The sequence below is a fragment of the Poeciliopsis prolifica genome, unplaced genomic scaffold (genome assembly GCF_027474105.1).
Source record: "Poeciliopsis prolifica strain line A6 unplaced genomic scaffold, Auburn_PproV2 SCAFFOLD037, whole genome shotgun sequence".
NCBI classification, from domain to species: domain Eukaryota; kingdom Metazoa; phylum Chordata; class Actinopteri; order Cyprinodontiformes; family Poeciliidae; genus Poeciliopsis; species Poeciliopsis prolifica.
This window is the reverse complement of record NW_026562412.1, coordinates 5,566,699-5,586,635: the sequence shown is the minus strand read 5'-3', so window position 1 is coordinate 5,586,635 and position 19,937 is coordinate 5,566,699. Positions and strand designations below refer to the sequence as shown.

The following is a 19,937-nucleotide window of genomic DNA, read 5'->3' as shown; positions in this document are numbered from 1 at the left end:
TTGCTGAAGAGTTACTTGTAGGTTAGTACACTTGAAATAAGACAAAACTAAGATATTTGCAACAAAAAGTAGACCAAAAAAATTGGTAAGATTTGAAGAAGGCTTCTAATCAATCAAGTGATAAGTTTTTAAGGACATAAGTTCTAGATGGGGGTACTCGCTCCCTTTTGCCCCCCATGTAGATCCGCCTCTGATCAGATGTAAATTTTATTTATGAATAATGAGGACAATGATGTGAAAGTTCTTCCCCCTAAAACTTTGTCGTAGTTGATAAGTAACCAGAAGAACATTGGACTTTGTTTCCCCAAATAACAGAATCAGTTTACAGAACTCATCTGGATCGAGCTGAAAGGTGCGTACGGTGGCTAGTTGGGGTAGGAGTACATTTCACTGCAAAATTACAGTTTCTCTGTTGTGATAAATGTAGATAATTTACATTTTTTACTCTTCAGATGAACTGCAAAAACAAAGTCTTACCAAGTATTTTTGTCTAGTGAAAATGCTGTAATATACTTGAAATTAAACAAATTTACAAGTAACTTTCACTAAACTATCAGCCTGTTTAAAGTAAATAATTGTTGAATATTGATTTTAAAAAATACTATTTCCACTGGCAAATGTCTAATAAGACATTTTTTTTCCAATGTTATAAATGCAAAAATGCTAGTGGATTGCTCTCCACACTGCAAAATAAAACTAGCTTACCAGTAACTTTTCAGTCATACAAGAAAATAATTCCTTCTTATCTCAAGCATATTTGTCTTATTTTTAGTATCTATATTTCCACTAGAAACTAAAATATTTGGTGATATTGTGTTTTTGAAGAGTTGTTCATTTGTCCACACTGCAAAAACACAAAATCTCACCAAGTATTTTGAGGTTCAAGTGCAAATAGATTAGAGGACATTAAAGAAAACAAAACTAACTTACAAGTAACATTTCAGAAAGATATATGTGTGTTTAAGTCAATAATTTCTTAAGTTTTGTCTTATTTTAAGTGTATTAAGATATTTGAACCAGAAACTAAACCAAAATAATGTACTTGGCAAGATTTTGTTTTTGCAGCGTATTTAAACTTGCTACAACACCGGAAGTGTTTTCAAAGTAAAAGTGTCCTAAGAAGACAAAAATACTTGGTGATATTTTGTATTTTTTGCACTTAAAACATCTTCCTGTTTCAGGTTCAAGCCTTTCAGAGCTCCAGCTATGGGAACCCTCAAACTGGAAATGACGTTTGTTTTCTTTCTGACCTGCTTGTGCTTCGTGGCTCCTGTCCACCCAGCTGCGCCTCCAAACGTCACCATCTCCGATCTTTCCTACAAGAACACGGACTTTGCCATGAACCTGTACAGGAAAATATCCAGCCACCACGACAAGAACGTCTTCTTCTCTCCTCTCAGCATCTCCGCCAGTTTCGCCGCCCTGCTGATGGCGTCTGGCGGCGTGACGCGCCAGGAGATCCTCAGGGTGCTGAACTTGGACCAGTTGGAGTCTTCCGAGCATCCGCAGCTCATCCCGAGGCTTTTCCAGCTCCTTCAGGAGAACATCGCGCAGAACGGCTCCCTGAAACTGGACCAAAACATGGCGCTTTTTGTCCACCAGCGGATGGAGCTCCAGAACGAGTTTGAGGACAAAATAAGGACGTTTTTCCACGCCGACGTCAAAAGAGTGGATTTTGCGGACACGAAAGGGAGCGTCAGTTACGTGAATGAATACATCAGGCAGAAGACGCAGAACAAAATTACCGAAATGATTTCCACACTGGATGAAACGAGCCAGCTCCTGCTGATCAACAGCATTTTCTTCCGAGGTAATGAATGAATATGAGGGAGGAGGCCTATGAGGGCTCTACTATAGCAAACAAAATAAATAACAATTAAAACTCAGAAATAAATAAAATAAAACTCAGAAATAAATAACAAAAAACTCAGAAATAAAAATGAAGTGAAAAATTAAGTTAAGAGAATAAAGTAGAAAAAATATGAGAAGTCAAAATAATAAATAGTTATATTTATTATTATCATAATATTGTGATTTTATTCTTGCAACTTATTCTCTTATTGAGACTTTATTCTCGTATTATTTGACTTCATTTTTCTAATACTGACTTTAATCTGTTATTTTGACTTTATTTGACTTCATTCTTGTAATTTTATGACTTCATTATTGTTTTATTTGACTTTATTCGACCATGTTCTCTTATTATGGCTTTATTCTTGTAATATTACGAGTTTATTTTCCTATTGTTTTGACCTAATTTGACTTTATTCTAATTCTTTACAACCTTGTTGTTATTTTGACTTTATTCCCATATTACTGTAACTTCATTCAACTTTATTATCATTTTATAACTTTATTCTCCTATTATTTCAATCTTATTCGACTTATTCTCATAGCTTTATGTTAGACTCGTTTCTGTCTCCACAACCCCGCAAGAAAAAAGGGCAGAGACCCACTGCAGTCGTAACATTTATGACTTAATTATCAGAATCTTATTTCTTTATTATTTCATTAGCGTGGCCCTAACACTCCATTCCAGAATAAAAAATATTGACTTGTTTTTGAGTCTAACTTTAACTATTTACATCCAGTTAACCGTGTTGTCCCCAATCCAGGTGCCTGGCAGTTGCCTTTTAACTCTGATTTGACCAGAGACGCTCCCTTTTACATCGATAATTACAATATACTGCAAGTTCCCATGATGGTGAAAGAGGACAAGTTCTACACTTCGGAGGATATTCCCCTGGGAGCCAGACTGCTGAAGCTGCCTTACCAGGAAGGCGTCTCCATGCTTATCCTGCTACCAAACAAGGGTATCGATTACACTGTGATTGATGATGAGATCAATGCCGAGAAGTTCCAGAGCTGGGTCGAAGGCCTCCGCAAAACGTGAGTTCGTACTGTGAAATTCTGGCTTGGTTGTCAGATGTGAATTTGCATTTTTCTGCAATGGAAAAATGTGAAAGTGATGCTTTAATTTTGTGTTTAATCAGTAATTAAAGCACTAAACTTTGCTTCTAGTCCTTGAAAGTTATTGATATTTTAACTGAACAGTTTAATAATAATGATAATGTGTAATTTAACTTTGATTAGAAGATTAAAATTTGGAAAAGGTTATTTACAGTTGAAACCAGGTAAAAAATACACATTTATTTTCTCAGTAGAAACTGTTTATAATAAGAACTCCATTATGCCTTTAGAAAGCTAACAAAAACATACCGAAAATATAGATTACAACATTCTTTGTTTTAACGAACAAAGAATTATTCTGGCACATTACAACTATTACTCATTTACAATTTTTGAGTCTTAAGCCTGATATTAAAAACGAGGCTTAATCAATCCTAACCAACTTTCAACAAGATTTATAAATCAATAGTTATAGGTTTTATCTTTTGCTTTTTCATGTTGTTTGCATTTATTTATTATAAATTTTCTTTCCTACTCTCTTTTTCCAATGTACAAAAGAAAATAAATGTTTGATTAAACAAGCAAAATTAACTTCCCAATGTATAGATATTGAAAAACGTTCACATGAGATTATCATAAATGGCATGTGTGTCAAACTCAAGGACCGGGGGCCAAATCTGGCCCGCTGTAGCTTTTTAAGTGGCCCTTTAAACTGCAAATTACAGCAATAGCCTCCTCCAGATTTTCACCAATAATTACATAATTCACACAAAAATCAACAGATCCCCAAATTTTTTCTGAGTGTATCAACATTTGAGTTCAAGTGACTGCTGTCTCAAGTTAAGGTCCATGACCAATAAATAAAAGATCACATTTAACATCATATATTATCACAAACATTGTAAAAATTCTTTACAAATATTTCTAAATTAGCACCACAAAATCTATGATGCTGATTGCAGAAAACCACAGAAACGATCCTGGATGACTAGTGTGGGAAGATGTTCAGTATTATATTATTTTAAGAAACACTTATTGAAACCTGAAACACGTATTTATTGATATTTTAAAAGCTGAATTGTTTTCTATCAATACGATCGGGCCCAAAATGAAAATGAGTTTGATGCCCTTAATATAACACAAATGAATCATGGACTACTTTGAAAGTAAACAAGAATAAAGAGTTAGATAATGGTGGTGGAATGATGTCACACCACCAGCAAAGGAAGAATCTGTGATGTCACTGGCGATGCTGTCTGTGATGTCATCAACTGCAGAATTGTATGTAACGCAATTCTACATATTTGTCATTGCTTGCAAATCTACTGACCAGTTCAGACGCCTGCAAAGCTCTTTAAGGAAGTTTATCAATCGACGATTTTAGTGATTTTTTTCAAAAGAAAATGTCTCATTATACGCCGACATACAACTATGGGATGTTGGGACCTGATGCGAGAAGGAGAGTCCAGCAAATCCCCCAATGCAGGTTCCTTCCTGCACACCCGGATATCTTACACAGGGAAATACAAAGACTGAGCTCCCTCCTGGAAATGGAAACCGCCAGGAGGTTGGAAGACCACCGAAGACTGGCCCACCTGGAGGCAGAGCTGGAAGAAACCAAAGTCCAGTTAAAACGGCAGAAAGCTCTCAAAGAAATGTTTATCAACCAGGCCAAAGACGCAAAGAGGGAACTTGAGAGAGTGGAGAAGTTCAGTGAACCGGCAGTCCTTAACGCTGCGGTCATTGCTTCCAAGGTTCACAACGATGTGAAATACAAGAAGAAGAAGCCCTTGCAACAGGACTTTGCAGAATTAAAGGTGGCCCACCTCCTCACCCAGGAATCATTCGCAGCTGAAATACAGCGTGAGAGAGAGAGAAGTAAGGCCCTGCAAGAAGAACTGGACGAACTCCAGAGTTCATACGAGGAGCTGCGTGTCAACTGGCGGTGTGAAAGCGATATGACTCCAATGAAACAGCAAGCGGACAAAGACCAAGAGAGATAAGTTGTCTGAAAAATTAATTGGAGAGAGCCAGAGAGGATCTCAACTGAGAGCTCAGGAAAAAGATTCCCAACAGAAACAGATCAGCGTTTTCCAAGAGACAGAAGAAGACTCATAGAGCCAAGTCCACCAGGTTAAAGTTTTGAAAGTTTCAAGAGAAACCTTATCAGGTTGCTCCATAGATCCAGAAAGTATGAAACACTCTGCGGTTGAAGAAGCCAAAAAAAACCAAAAGAGTGGGTTTTCCTGTTTCCTATCTTGCACGTCATTTTTAATAACGTGCAAGATAGGAATTATTCCTATCTTGCACATGCGTCTGATTCCAGTCCTTAGACTGGAATCAGACACATGCATGCAGGTTGTAGCCTCTGTGTACGGGGTGCCATGCGACGCTCCGTACACAGAGAAAATTTAAAAAGGCAAAGTTTTTCCCTCATTTACAAACTAGAAACTAGATCCCTTCTCAACCCAATTGGAAAAACCGTGGGCAGCACGGTGGTGCAGTGGTTAGTGCTGTGTCTCCACAGAGACCATCTGTGTGGAGTTTGCATAATTCTCCCCATGTTTGGATGGGTTTTCTCCGGCACTCCGGTTCCCTCCACATGTCCTAAAACATGCAGGTCAGGTCAGTTGGTCATTGCAAATCGCCCCCAAAAAGAAACTCCAAACACGTCCGTCCGTCCGTCAAAACACTCAATATTGTCTTGTTCACCACCTCTAGTTGGGAAACGCCAAGATCACTGGGTCTTCTTGAAAGATACATTTGATTTTTTTAGTTTATTTATTTTTTATCTGCAAACTGCTGTATAGCAAAAGTTTGAAAACATACTTGAAATGCCTCTAAAAACACTTGAATTTAGCTTTTTTTTAAATAAATAAAAAGAGTATGAACCTTAACATTTAATAAATACACCGTGTTTTGTTCTGTTTGTAGGAGACTGGAAGTCAGCATGCCAAAATTCAAGATGGCGGAGGAATATTCCCTGCACCGTCTTCTTCCAGATATGGGCATGACCAGCCTGTTCACTAGTTCAGCGAACCTTACAAACCTCAGCATGGAACCAGGCCTCAAACTCTCAGAGGTGAGTTAGAAATGTTTTCACCATTTCTCTATTTTAACCCTTCGCAAGTCGCTTTCCATTTAAAAAATGGACAAACCAGCACAAATTGTTTGTGCTGGTTTGTGCTGCTATCATTTGAAAGAAATAAAGAAATGTTTCTAGAGGTCATCAAAGGTCAACCAGGCCCCCCCACCGTCTTCAAATCAAATCAAACTCGACTCCGTTTGTGCAACAAAAATGTTTGTTTGTGCTGCTTTGGCTTTGAAGATATTAATGAAATGTTAAAGGTCAAAAGGTCAACCAGCCTGGCCCACTTTTATGAAATCAAACAAAATTGGTGTCAAACGTTTGTGCTATCGACCAGCACAAACGTAGCCAAGTTAATTGGCACCTACTGTGTCTGATTTGAAGAAAGTGGGGGCTGGTTGACCTTCAATGACCTCTAGAAACATTTCTTAATATCTTTAATATGATAGCAGCACAACATTTTTGCTGCACAAACATTTGACAGCTATTTTGTCTGATTTGAAGAAGGTGGGGGGCCAACTTCACTCAGGTCTATGGTAACCAATGAACGGTTAGGAGAGTATGCTGCAGCTGCATCCGCTGCGTTTACAAACAAATACTCCCTCTGTTTCCCACCTGAACGCTGTTTATCCCTGCTGTGAAACCCGCAGGTGCTGCACAAAGCTGTGGTCGAGGTGGACGAGACGGGAACGACCGCGGCGGCTAGCACCACAATCGGCATCGTTCCCTACTCTCTGCCCAGGATGTTCCTCATCAACAGGCCGTTCTTCTTCTTCATATACCACGAAGACACTAAATGCCTCTTGTTCATGGGGAGAGTTATTAACCCCTCCAGCAACTAGTTACTGCACAGTTTATGTATTTTCTTGAAAGCAGCATCAATTGATTGTGCTTTACAGGGTTTCAGTAAGTTTTTATGTCAAACTTGGTTAATCAGATATAACCTTTTGCACTTAAATCAGTATTTTCCATGATTGTCTGACTTTAACACCTCTTTACAGCTACTAACAGAAGGTTTTGGTGAACTTCTCAGATCCCATTTTTAAACCAAACTTCATTAAAAACATTCCCATAACAAATTAAGCAATGGATGAGATAGTTTACATTTTAGAGGTCAGTGGTCACTTCACTAAATGCGTTTTCACAAGAATTACGTACCACAACCGACTGAATAATTGTTAAAAAGGGTCTAAAAAATTTTTAAAATGCAGTTTTTTAAAAGTATTGCTCATTTCACTTTGTTTTATTATCTTTTGAAATATTGTCTCCTATTGTCTAGAAATAAAATTCTTGATGTCAATAAAACAATTTTAACTGCTCATTGTGGCTGTTGTTGATACACATAATGTCGAACCATACACTGCCACCTCCTGGCCAACCAGGGTAAGACCACAGAACTGCCTCCAGACTCTCATGCTGCTTCAAAACAACTCCAAAACATTTTCCAGTTCTTTGAAAACAGTTATCTAAAACAATAAGCAACAAGTAAGGATCAATATAACTATTAAGACATGTAAATATTGATTTTTATGTTGAGAAGAGAGTCTGTAAATATGTGTTTTCTCTATCCATTTCCTTATGCTGCAAAATGACAACCAGTCTTTATGTTATTACTTGGTGCCCAAAATATAGTAGAGCTTAGATGCTCCTGAACTTTTATATTTCCAGTTTAAAACTACAATTATCATTTTCAGTTTGAAAAAGCATGTTTTGAACAAACATTATGGCTCCAATTTAGCTCCATAAACCCTTTCTCCTTATCGACTGTAAATGCATAAAAATGGTGGGAAACTTGATCAAATAGTCAGAATTATTTATCACGATATGTTGCTTGTCATATGTCTAATATCAGAGCCACTGGTGAGTGTTGTTTTTTTTTTAGGTGCAAACAGATTGATATGTAAAAAAAAAAAAAAAAAAAAAAAAAAGCTTTGTTTGGTATCATATAAATTTTGTACATACAATTTAAATTGTTTACTGATGGGTTGTTCAATTTTCTGGCTTCTCTAAAGACACAAAAACAAACATTTTAAGAGTAAAAATATATATTTTAATGGGTTTTTTCTAATTTGTAAAATAACTGTAAACGTTTCTGGATGAATAAAGTTTTTACAAACCACGTGACGACACTGTCATGGCTGCGCCCTCGTGTCATGCGTTGTAGGACCAGACTGAAGCCGCTTCAGTTTAGGTAAATTGTTGTTATTGATCGGATATCTAGTCTATAAACTTAACTGTTCAATAAATTTGACCTAGTTTTAAAGCGCTTGGCGCGCATGCGCACTCGAATACTCGGTGTTTCGTTCAGCACGTTTTCGAAACTGGTTCCAGTTTGAAGAAAAATGAAGGCGAAGAAGGGAAAAACTGGGGCGAAGCGGAACTCCTCGGTCAAATTAAGCTTTGAAATGAAGGGCAAATGGAAACCAGTGGAGCTGGATCCTCATTTGTTGGCAGAGGAAGGCCTGAAGGACCTGGTGTGCTTCGAAGAGCTGAGCTCCTACCGCCTGGTGGATAACAGGAAGGCAGGAAAACAGCTGAGAAACGAAAAGAGACAGAAGAGAGAAGCCGAGCAGACTGAAGGTGAGCCTGTCAAGAAGAAGAAGAAGAAACGTCAGAAAGTTGCTGAAAATGAGCCAGAGATGGCTGGTGTTGGTACCAACGAGGACGTGAAGCAGGAAGGAGAATCTTCCAGTCAGGAGGATGGAGAGAGTCAGAAAGAATCAGCTGTTGTCTCTGAACATGTTCAGTCCAGTAACACCGAAAAGAAGAAAAAAAAGCAGAAGAAGAAGAAGAAGAAACCAAGACAGCAAACAGAACAGACTGCAGTCACAGAGAACCAAGAAACCATCAAACCTCCAGAAAAACCCCGCCTAGATCAGAGAAAACCTCCCAAAAAGCAGCCAAAGAACTGGACCAACGCAGCGCTTTCTGGTTCCGAGGGAAAAAACTCTGACGTGAGTGCTTGGAGGGATCTGTTTGTCCCCTCTGCAGTGCTGAAGGCTTTAAGCAGCCTGGGATTCACGTCGCCCACTCCCATCCAAGCCCTGGCTCTGCCTCCAGCTATCCGAGACCGCATGGACATCCTGGGGGCGGCTGAGACCGGTAAGACTGATCTTAAAGGAGACCTCACAGTTTACACATGTTTTAAATCCATTTGGCTCTGGACTCCTTCTAAAAACAACCCAAATGCAAAAAACACCCAGTTGTTTTAGCCAATAAATGTTTCCTGGTATCTGGAAAATGAGCTGTTAAGTCATAATGGGCATTGCACTGTGGCCTAGCAACCCAAGCTGAGCTCCAGCATGTTTGGTCAGCAGATTTTACCGCTGTACAATGGCTGCTGCAAAAGACAAGTGTTTTTTTTTTTTTGTAGACTTACTACTCAGAAACTACTTACGGTATTGTTGTTGGTTGCGCAGAAGGCGCCACTTCTGGTTTTCAAAGATGTGCAGTTGTTTAGTTGAGCATCTGTTTGCAGATATTTTCATGTGGGGCTGTAAATCTTATGAGATTTTGATTTATTGCCACAATAAATTCCATTTAATGACACTTAAAAACCCCTAAAACAGTCAAGATTATTTTTCACTACTTTTCTATTTTTCCAATTAAGGTGTTTCAATAAATAGACACCATATTAAAAAATATGGTTAAACGCAGTTACTGAGTGCATTTTAGTTATATAAATCACACTTTATGTAACTGGTCTTCTATATAGTGTCATGTCGTCAGTCATACAGGTACTTCGTATCATCACTGTTATCTCATTGGTACCACAAGATATCGTGATAAAACTTTAAATCCATATCACCCTTTTAAATGTCTGGAATCAGAAAATCTTACCTAAATGTTGCTCACTGAAGCTGTTTTGCAATTGCAGGAAGTGGTAAGACATTAGCTTTCGGTATTCCCATGATCCACACCATCCTGGAGTGGAGGGATGGTTCCGAGACAACGTCCAAACTGGGAGACACAGACGAGTCCAAAACGGAGGAGCAGCAGCAGGAGGACGGCATGGAGGCTTCAGGGGAAGATCAGGACATCGAAGTGGATCAAACTCTTGGTTCTGATGAGGGTGAAGATCAGGACGAACAGCTCGGGTGTGTTCGAGTGATTGACGATGTGGAGTTTGACTTCAAGGAAAACGTACCTGAGGGGCGGAACCGGCCTCTCCTCGGACTGGTTCTGACTCCGACCAGGGAGCTGGCGGTGCAGGTCAAACACCACATCGATGCTGTCGCAAAATACACGGGTGAGTCATGATTAAACGGCCATGTGAATGTGATAAGAATAATTATGCAGCATTCTAGTTGGGAAAATCAACTTGGATTTTATTTCTCATCAATGAGAACAAGCCCTTGATGGATGCTTTCCTATAATATTTAAACTTGTATGCCAAATCCTTGTTGGACTTCATTCATTTTGCCTCTGTGCTCCACCAGGTCCGTTTACAAGTTTCAGGACCCGACCAGAACCCCTAAGTGTAAATACCTGGAGAAATAATGAGATTTTATTAGATATAAAAGCGGGTTAGATGGAACAGATTCAGTTACATTCCACACTTAGCTCACCTGATCTGTTCCCTCCAACGCTCGTCTAGTCAGTTTCAGTCTGTTTATGCATGACTGCCGGCAGGCAAACATGGCCATGTAAGCTGCAGCCTGTGAGTGTAAGCAGTTAAGAAATTGATATTGAAAAATGAGGCCCGCCAAATGCTGCGTTCCAGTTCTCCCTAGAACTGGGAAATTCCGGCTTCCGGGTTGGACTTTGTGTCCACCTAAGAGTGGCCATATTGAAACATGAGACCATCTGAAAAAGTCGTAGCTGGAGTTATCGAAGTTCCTCCCAGTTTCCCAGTGGGAAATCCGACTTCATAGGTTGGACAGACTTGGAATTTGGAATTTCCCAGTTATGATGGAATCTCGGTATTTAGCGGATTATTAAATTGTGGACACACTTAATAATCCGTCTAAAACCAATGTTAAACACCTCTAGCTCTAAACCGAATAAATTAATAGTGCCGTTTGCTTATGCAAAACTTAAAATTTAAATTATGACAAAGAGCAACAAGCAGTGTTTATGAGCATCTTGAAATGCTGACTTCTGAACTTAGAATGCTTTTACCTGGGTTCTGGCGCAGGATTAGCTCTGATTTAGCCCATCCCATCAGCACCGTGAAGAGACTCTTTTCCCTTTGCTTGTTTGCACCCCTGCAGACATCCAGACGGCCATAGTGGTGGGTGGCATGGCGCAGCAGAAACAACGGCGGATGTTGAAGCGCAGACCGGAGATAATCATCGCCACTCCGGGACGTTTGTGGGACTTGATCAGTGAGGGGCATCCTCATCTGCTCAACCTCAGACAGCTGAAGTGAGTCACGGTTCAGATTCCTTAACTAGTAAAGATCAGAGAAAGTCTGAGACTGAGCTCATTACTCCATCTAAATCAGGGACGCCCAAAGTTGCCGACATCCTGCACGTTTTAGCTCTCTCTCTGGTGGTACCAACAACCTTCTCAGCATGTCGGAGTTCTTCTCTGGCCTTCTAGCGAGCCATCATTGGATCCAGGTGTGTTAAACCAGGGAGAGAACTACGACATGCAGGATGCCGTCCCTCAACGACTGACTTTGTAGACCCCTGGTCTAAATACTTAGGTAAAAAGAAATACAATTTACACAGAAGCCTGCTTTTAAAACCTCCATATGTGGCTTCAACTAACGGTTATTGGAGTAATCGATTGTTCTGACGGTTAATCTGATAATCAAATTCTACAGATTTTGTTCATACTATGCTAGAAATACACATAAATAAACAAACCCGTTTCTTTTATAATTAAGAAAATAGTTAGCTCTGCCAGAACCTCATAACTGTCTATGAAGGCTCTTTATAGCCGGTGATAACAACTAAATGTTATTAAAGATGCTATTAAAGATGGATTTTATGGTAATGGTGTGGTTGTAGCTATTAAAAATGACATGTCTAATCCGGAAAGAAATGCTTGTTTTTGTTTTTTTACAGTTGCTGGTTCGTACATTTTCTTTGTATATTTAGAACGACAAACAAATCAATTGTTCTGGGTATCGACTGATGTGAGAACCTCGTATCCTGATACATTTTAGAAAACAGAGATAATTCAGTGATGTTGTGCTGCAGGTGTTTGGTCATTGACGAAGCTGACCGCATGGTAGAGAGAGGTCACTTCGCAGAGCTGGAGAACCTCCTGGAGATGCTCAACACCAAACACTTCAACCCCACCAGGCAGACATTTGTATTCTCCGCCACTCTGACGATGGTCCACGGCTTGCCCAGCCGTGTCCTGCAGAAGAAGAGGAGGCAGCTGGACAACCGGAGCAAACTGGAAATCCTGATGGAGAAGGTGGGGATTAAGTCCAAACCAAAAGTCCTGGACCTCACCAGGAAGGAGGCGACCGTGGAGACCCTGACGGAAACGCAAATCCATTGTCAGAAGGATGAGAAGGACTTCTACCTGTACTACTTCCTGCTTCAGTATCCCGGTCGCACCATGGTGTTCGCTAACAGCATCGACTGCATCAAGAGGCTCAGTGCTCTTCTGGTCATCTTGGATTGCAACCCTCTTCCTCTGCACGCCAACATGCACCAGAAGCATCGCCTCAAAAACCTGGAGCGCTTTGCCGAAAAACAGAAGTAAGTCCCACAGCCGTCAGGTGTCGCTTCGGGAAAAACTTCAGTAATTATTTGTTTTTCTGACGCTGGACGTCCCAACTTGTCCCCACAGCTGTGTCCTTCTTACAACGGATGTGGCGGCGCGAGGCCTCGACATCCCCGACGTTCAGCATGTTATCCACTACCAGGTGAGGCTAACACTGCAATTATTTTGAGTTATTAATTAACAATTAATTGATTAATTTTTTTTCTTTAAAATGTAGACTTTTTATTCAGGCCTTTTTTATGCAATATAAACATATAATAAAGTTCCAAATATACAATTTAATAAAATTTTTAAAGAAGGAAAACATTTTTATGGCCTAAAATGCAACAACACAGCTTTCCTTTAATGTTCAAAATGAGTTCCAACACGTGAAAAGCTCAGGCCTTCCTGCTTGACTTAACATCAGTACAGCGTGCAACTGATCTGGCGATTATTTATTTGGATTAAGTGATAATTGGGTAGTAAAAGTTGCTGAATAAGGTTTTTTTTTTTTTAAGAATTTAAATAAAATGAAAAAAATGCCACTCGAGTTCTGGGTAGAACAAATTTACAGAACAAATGTTTTTATTTCTGATGTTTATACTTTATACAGTTTTGTCTTAACTACTCTGAGTGTGTTGTTCTTTCAGCAAATCGCCTTTTGAGTTTAACGATTAATTGATTACTAAATTAGTTGATATCTATTTCAATGAGAATCCTGCACTGACGTGGTGGAATTACCTTCACACTCAGGAGTGTGAAGGTAATTCACACTGCATAGTGATGTAAAAATATGAATATCCTCTTTATTAAGTACATTGCATGACGATTTATGTGTTTGTTTGTTTTTTTAAGAAAAACTGATTTCATTTGTTTCCCATCCAAGCTGGTGTTCTTGCAATACATGAACAAAAATATCTCCACCCAGTGGAAAACAATGAAACGTGAAATGTTATAGATTTCTACACCTGCAAATGAAAACAAAATTAGCAGCAATAGAAGAGGATTTTTAAAAATGCATTTTGAATTGGAACGTTATGAAGAAATCATAAAAAAAGAACTGAAGTTTCTCCTAACAGGCAGCAAAATAAATTTTTTTAAAAAGTGACTATTATACTACCTTGTACATGCTAGGAATGTTTATGGGCTTCACAAAACTATGCATTACATTTTTTTGTGCAAATCGTTCTTAGATACTCTCATGTGAAAATGGCTGCAAACAGATGTGCAGTTTTGCAACCGGACATCTTCGAAAAGCATTAGTTGAGCCTCCAGCACAACCAACAAGAATTCAGAAAGTGGTTTCTGGCTGATAGGTCAACAACAAAACGCTTGTCTTTTCCAGCAGCCATTGTATCGTGCATACAGCTGTAAAATCACCAGGACAGACGTGCTTGGTAACAGCGAAGTGCCTGTCGATTGTGTTTGTTTTTAGGAGCAGCTGAGACCTAAATGGAAGCGTAAAATCATGAAAAAGTGAGTTGTGGTTAATAGGTCCCCCTTAAGATATTCAAGTGGCTCAATTAAACTATTAATTCTAAAAATGTGTTGTTTAAGAGCAAACAGCAGCAATCTCATTGAACAAAATGTGTTGGTGTTGATGGGCAGGACTGCTCCTGCATGTCTTTAGTGTAGTTTGCTTTGTGAATCCAGTGCAGAAATAAAGGAAAGTGGATGTAAAAAATGTCTGATTATTTATCATGCAGGTTCCTCGGACATCGGAGACGTATGTCCATCGGAGCGGCCGCACAGCAAGAGCCACCAAGGAGGGGCTCAGCTTGCTGCTCATCGGTCCAGACGATGTGATGAACTTCAAAAAGATTTCCAAAACTCTGGGAAAGGACGAGGAGCTCCCCACGTTCCCCGTGGAAAACAAATGCATGAAAGCCATCAAGGTATAATCAGTCAGCGTCAGGTGACAACAGAGCTCTGGGATTTTACGTCCCCATTAACAAAATGTCTGGAACCTTACAGGAGCGCGTGAACCTCGCCAGGAAGATAGAAAAGATCGAATATTACAACAACAGAGAGAAGCAGCATGACTCGTGGTTCAAGCAGGCAGCAGAGGCCCTGGAGGTCGACCTCGACGACGACCTCCTGATCGGTAAAATTACGTTAAAAGCACTCGGTATTTACAGCTATTCTCAGTTACTTTGGTGCATTTCTCAAAACAATTTATGCAAAAAAAAAACAAGTTTCTCAAAGTCCTGAGCTCATCACTCAAAAGTAAAATATCTATCAATGATTCAGTATGACCACTCATTTTATTGCTGTCGTGTTAATATAATAGTGTACGCAGGACTATCTGCTTTGATTAGAAATATTGGAATCAAAGAATTTAAATTCTGTTCTGAGAAATGCACAAAAGTACTACAAAGTATTAGAGTCATACTAATAAAAAATAAAAATAAAGTCAAAACGAGACAAAACTCATATGAGAATGAAGTCATATCACAATAAGGTATAAGAATGTCACAATAATGCAATTATTAAGTCGTATTTTGTAATATGACTTTATTCTCGTAATTCTATTTCACCGTGGTCCTAATATAATGTCATTGTAGCTAAAAAAAAACAATGAAGTAACTTTCTGCCAAAAAATCAAGTTTTCTGGAGAAAAAAAAAACAATTTGAGTTTGAAAAGTCAAAAAATGTGCTAAAAAATACATTTTGAGACTAATTTCAGGAATATTCTAGAGAAATTGTGATCATTTCTGAATTTGAAATTGCAAATATGCTAGAAAAACTCAAATCTTTTAAAAAAAAAAACTTGGACGTCTTTCAATTCTTGATACTCTTCTTAAGTTTTTGAAATGTCAGTTTCTTTCTGTCCAGCAAACTTTTGTCTTTTCAAACTTTGAAATGTCCTTATTTTTTCTAGAAAATGTATTTTCTTCTCTTTTTCTGTCTGTAATGGTTGCACTGAAGCGGCTGAGAAAAACCCAAGTTAAAAAAATAAAAATAAATACTGAAAAACCATCTTTGTCCACAGGCAGTGCTAGAGACCAGGAAACAGACGCGGAGCAGAAGAAGATGGTAAAGCAGATGAAGAAGAATTTAAAACATCTGATCTGTCAACCAATTTTTAAGAACTTGGTAAAAACAAAGTATCCGACTCAAATGGGAAAACTGGCCCTGGCGAACATGCCTGTTGCAGGGATGGAAAGCGCCCTGACCAGCATTTCTGGACAGAAGAAGCTGAAAAGATATTTCCCACAACAGCAGAAAGAACAAAAGCAAAGAAAAAGGATGAAGAAGCAGAAATAATGTGGCTAAATAAAAAATTTCTGTACGAAAGAGAGCTTAATTCTACCTTTAATAATTTTTACTATTTGTGGAGCTTTGTGGATGGGCTGCTGTATTTTATAAAGTTCGGTTTTCATAATGATCTCAAAGCCTGCGTGTGTTTTTATCCATGTTATTTGGCCGCTTCCTGAACTGGTCACAGGCGAGTCCGTCGATAGAGAATGTTGTAATGCGACGTCTGGTAGAGGAGATGCAGGGATGGATCCACCCCCTCGGGAATGATGTGGTGCACCAGCTGCTGCTCGTTCCCCTCCATGGACACGATGTGGATTCCCATGTCCAGAGCCTGCGACAGCGCCAGGATGTCGACGTGGTCGCACTCCATGGCCATTACCTCCACTTCCTGAACGAGGCCAAAGAAATAATTCATGACTTATCATATTGAAATAAGTTCTATTTGCTATTAACATTTGCTTAGTGTTGTAGTTTGGCCACCATCCAGCAGAGGGCGCCGCTGGTCATCCTTAAACAGAGCCGTTGACACAGAACCAAAGATGGTGACCAAATCAGAAGAGTAAAAAAAAATTCAGGTTTTTAAAAGATGGCCGCTTATCAATCCAAAGTCGGTCCATAGAAATCAATCAACACCTTCTCACATCCATTTTAAACTCCCAACAATAAATATTCTCAGCAGGCTTTAGGTTTATTCCTACCTGACGACAATACACCTTCAAATCTGGAGCCTCAACGAAGTTGCAGAAGAAGTCTTCATGGGTTTGGAGGTGTGCAGACGTGAGCAACCTGAGGAACTGCACAACGCTGTCTGAGATGATTTGTTCATTGAAGAGCCTGAGGAGAACATCTTCATGGTCTGCAGCAGCGCACTGATCCACCACTTGTAGGACCTGCAGGCCGAGACAAACGGTAAACAGGAAGAGCTGCAAGGCGGGAAACATTTCTGTCATTTTTCTTTCTTGCAGCCAGAGCAAGAGATATTTTTAAAGCCGTGTTTGTTTGGATAATTATTGGTTCTGATGCCAAAAAGTTCACAGTAAGTCCAAACCAGTTTGTTGGGCTTAACTAGTTTGACTAAATGCAAGTGAAAGAATGGTTGCTCTTTGAAAAAACCCGTCTATATTTCTAGAAAGTGCTGGCTCCACAATGGAGTAATGATAATTACTGTAAGTATTTTAATTAATAATCAAGAAGCTGACTAAGACTTAAGGCAGTGGTGTCTAAACTTTCAACCGTAAGAGGCATAATTGTAAAGCCAAGCATTTTATAGGACAATGAAGTAATTGTATTACCTTGAGTGTTATAAAAATGTTCTATGTATCAAATATGACTAAGAAGAAATTTGTAATTTAACGTTTTGAAATTGGAACTGTCTCTTTAAGAAACTCCTGCTCTGAATCACAACATAAATACTGTTGCTTTTTAGATTATTATGTCTAAAAAATGTTATCTGAATGATCACTTTGTCTAAAGAGTATGAATTAGAAAAATGTTTCCTAAAACAAAAGAGAGGAAAACTCACTGTGTTCTGTAGGTGGTCGAATGAAGCCTCTTCAAATCCTGCAGAAATCAAAACTTTCCCACTTTGTATTATCTGGTCCTTAAATCTGAAATGAAGAAGAACCAGACATGAAACATTTTTCTGATACTGACCTCAACAGAGTAAAGATACTGATGCTGGAATTGTGTGGAGTTCAGTTTATTTCTGACCTCTGAAGAGCTTTGAACAGGAGTGGCCAAACCTTTTGTCAAAATGACTCAGACCAAAAACAAATAAAAAGAAACTTTTTTTTCTTTTCAAAAATAAACTAAACTGTAGTAATTTTAATTGAACAAATAGTCAAATTTTTTTGTTGGAAGAAAATATGTTAATTATTTTAGTAAAAGGGCAAAATCAACTTTTTTGAGCTTTACATCATGTCATATTGTTATTCCCTCATCAAAAACACACCTGGAGTGCTGCTTTGATTCTTTCATGCATGATAAATATTTTATTCTCCATGGCAGCCATTCAGCTATGTAAGACACTTGGATGGACCGAGCCCCACCTTCGAGCCACAGCTCCTCCTCAGAGTTGCAGGTTCTCAGCGTCTGCCTGACAGTACAGCCCTTCAACATTCAGCTCCTTCAGACTAGCCAGCAGCAATTAGCAAATACCTGGTGGACCAGCTGAGCTCATTTTAAGAGCTATTTGTTAGTAAAAACTTTAATGGGTAAATTCAAAAAGCCCAAATTATTTCTGAATTTGGACTCTTAAGAAAAAGCCCAAATTCAAGGTGTTAAATTACAAAGTACAGCCATATTTGATATATATAGCATTCTTATAACAATTGAAGTTAACATAGTTGCTTTATTGTGCTATAAATGGTTCCATGTGCCTGGAAAACAGACAATACTGCCCCTTCAACTGTAATAACATTGTCATGGACCCCAAACAATTAGTCCAAGGGCCTGAAATGGCCCGCGGGCCGCACTTTGCACACCCCTGGCTTTGGGTATGTGTGTGTATGTATTTCACGGGTCAATACTGACCTCTGCAGGGCTCTGGGGTTGTGCAGAATCAACTCCAGGTGTGCGAAGAAGACGGCTCTGTAGAAGCAGTTTCCATCACCGTAGACTTTCCTCACTGCCGAAAACTGTCGGGCCAAATCCTGCAAGCAGAGGAGTTGTGTTTGTTGACGACGCAGCGGACCGAGCAAACCAGAAAAAGCGGCTTTCTTTCGGACACGAAGCCGCATACCTGGTGCTTGGGACTCAGTGTTCCTTCGGGCAGGAGCGATGAAATGTCCTCTGTGCATGAAACCAGGCTGCAGTCCTCCATCTGCCGACAGCCGCGCAGCTCTGGGGCCAAAGCGCAGCTTCACACGGGCACACGCAGCATGACGCGCGTCAGAACACCTTGAAACGCGTTTTACAAAACAAAAATCTACTTCCACTTTCCCGAAAACCGGATGTTTGCGGAAGAGCGTGTGCGTAGTCCATTTAAAGGGCCAGTACACGTTTAGCAATGCTGACGTCATACTTAAGAAATTGTAAGGTCTAAACATTTACGTTCATTTAAAATAAATAGTTATTGATTCACTTAAAAGTACTTTATTTGTTGAAGTGCATTAGTTGCATAAAACTAAATGTTATCATTTTATAGTATTTAAATTAATTGCTTTCCCTTAAAGATTGACCAAAAAAATTTAAAACGCATCAACACAATGTTACTCTGAAAAATTTCGGAAAATACAAATTTTAGTGGAAAAAAATAGCTGTGGGGGGAACGACGATTTTAAATAAATATTGTAGAATCGGTTAAATAAAAGTAGCTCAAGCGTTTATTTTTTAATGCTTTGCTTTCTCAGTTGACAGAAATTTTAAATGAGTAATTTTTGATTTAAAGTTTCCATAAACATAACCTGAAAATATTCAAAAATGGAGAGACAAGAAAACACGTTGTCCAAGCAAGAAATCAGGAAATTACTATTATTTAAAGTCAGAATCGAATCAGAATGATCTTTATTGATCAATAGTTTTTTCATCCTCATAGATATTCAATATAAATATGTAAACTTTATAGAAAATAGAATAAAGGAACCGTATATATGAGTTTATGTAGCCATTTAAATAGAGAAGAAAAACTTAGCGCAATAAACCTGTGGTTTTCTCAATGTTGGATTCTGACGTAAAATAATTAGTTTTAAGGTTTTATTGCAGCTTTAGCAGATGTGCCATTATGCAAAAGGGCAAATTAAGCATATTTAATAAAAACACATATTCCAGATTATCTGTAGAAACATAAATAACTCAACAAAAATCCCTTGAATCTTTTCTGCAAATTGCACTTCAACCATCAGAGATTAAAACATTTTCCTTACCTGTTAGTCTTAAATGAAACCCTTGTTTTAATTAGTAATTTACTATAAATTAATGCTTGAAGCAAATTGCTCAGACACTGCATTGCATATTGTTATGTGGTTATGTGCCTTTCTGCATTATTTGAATCTAATTCTTCATTTTAAAATGA

At 38.8% G+C, this 19,937-nt stretch overlaps 3 protein-coding genes across 5 annotated transcripts; 2 read left to right on the top strand and 1 right to left on the bottom strand.

Annotated features, from left to right (window-relative positions):
* The first annotated feature begins 283 nt into the window (after nt 1–283).
* serpina10b (serpin peptidase inhibitor, clade A (alpha-1 antiproteinase, antitrypsin), member 10b) lies at nt 284–7,317 on the top strand. 2 transcript variants are annotated; one of them, XM_055053297.1, is made up of 5 exons: nt 284–352; nt 1,182–1,810; nt 2,616–2,889; nt 5,845–5,992; nt 6,649–7,317. In XM_055053297.1, exons 2-5 carry the CDS (start codon nt 1,207–1,209, stop codon nt 6,838–6,840), a joined length of 1,218 nt encoding a protein of 405 aa, XP_054909272.1. In that variant the 5' UTR covers nt 284–352; nt 1,182–1,206; the 3' UTR covers nt 6,841–7,317. The 2 variants fall into 2 exon arrangements, with proteins under 2 accessions (XP_054909272.1, XP_054909273.1); XM_055053298.1 differs by having other exon boundaries at nt 343–374.
* Nucleotides 7,318–8,128: 811 nt separating this feature from the next.
* Nucleotides 8,129–16,052, top strand: ddx24 (DEAD (Asp-Glu-Ala-Asp) box helicase 24). Its single transcript, XM_055053291.1, has 8 exons — nt 8,129–9,100; nt 9,876–10,247; nt 11,212–11,365; nt 12,148–12,660; nt 12,752–12,827; nt 14,371–14,559; nt 14,639–14,768; nt 15,657–16,052. The coding sequence occupies exons 1-8, from the start codon at nt 8,341–8,343 to the stop codon at nt 15,929–15,931; spliced, it is 2,469 nt and encodes an 822-aa protein (XP_054909266.1). The 5' UTR covers nt 8,129–8,340; the 3' UTR covers nt 15,932–16,052.
* On the bottom strand, nt 15,962–19,897 carry LOC129374723 (ubiquitin thioesterase OTUB2-like). Of its 2 annotated transcripts, none has more exons than XM_055053303.1 (6): nt 19,789–19,897; nt 18,666–18,783; nt 18,458–18,576; nt 17,448–17,532; nt 16,624–16,815; nt 15,962–16,313 (listed from the first exon to the last, which is right to left on the bottom strand). In XM_055053303.1, the coding sequence occupies exons 1-6, from the start codon at nt 19,869–19,871 to the stop codon at nt 16,107–16,109; spliced, it is 804 nt and encodes a 267-aa protein (XP_054909278.1). In that variant the 5' UTR covers nt 19,872–19,897; the 3' UTR covers nt 15,962–16,106. The 2 variants fall into 2 exon arrangements, with proteins under 2 accessions (XP_054909278.1, XP_054909279.1); XM_055053304.1 differs by having other exon boundaries at nt 18,666–18,823; nt 19,789–19,876.
* Between the last annotated feature and the right edge of the window lie 40 nt (nt 19,898–19,937).

Coding starts and splice junctions, on each gene's coding strand:
- LOC129374723 (XM_055053303.1), bottom strand. CDS start 19,871: ATGCAGTGTCTGAGCAATTTGCTTCAAGCATTAATTTATAGTAAATTA. Junction 18,784..19,788: donor GTTTCATTTAAGACTAACAG/GTAAGGAAAATG, acceptor GCCCGTGTGAAG/CTGCGCTTTGGCCCCAGAGC. Junction 16,816..17,447: donor TCGACCACCTACAGAACACA/GTGAGTTTTCCT, acceptor CTCGGCCTGCAG/GTCCTACAAGTGGTGGATCA.
- serpina10b (XM_055053297.1), top strand. CDS start 1,207: ATGGGAACCCTCAAACTGGAAATGACGTTTGTTTTCTTTCTGACCTGC. Junction 2,890..5,844: donor GTCGAAGGCCTCCGCAAAAC/GTGAGTTCGTAC, acceptor TTCTGTTTGTAG/GAGACTGGAAGTCAGCATGC. Junction 5,993..6,648: donor CAGGCCTCAAACTCTCAGAG/GTGAGTTAGAAA, acceptor TGAAACCCGCAG/GTGCTGCACAAAGCTGTGGT.
- ddx24 (XM_055053291.1), top strand. CDS start 8,341: ATGAAGGCGAAGAAGGGAAAAACTGGGGCGAAGCGGAACTCCTCGGTC. Junction 12,661..12,751: donor CGCTTTGCCGAAAAACAGAA/GTAAGTCCCACA, acceptor TTGTCCCCACAG/CTGTGTCCTTCTTACAACGG. Junction 14,560..14,638: donor AATGCATGAAAGCCATCAAG/GTATAATCAGTC, acceptor GGAACCTTACAG/GAGCGCGTGAACCTCGCCAG.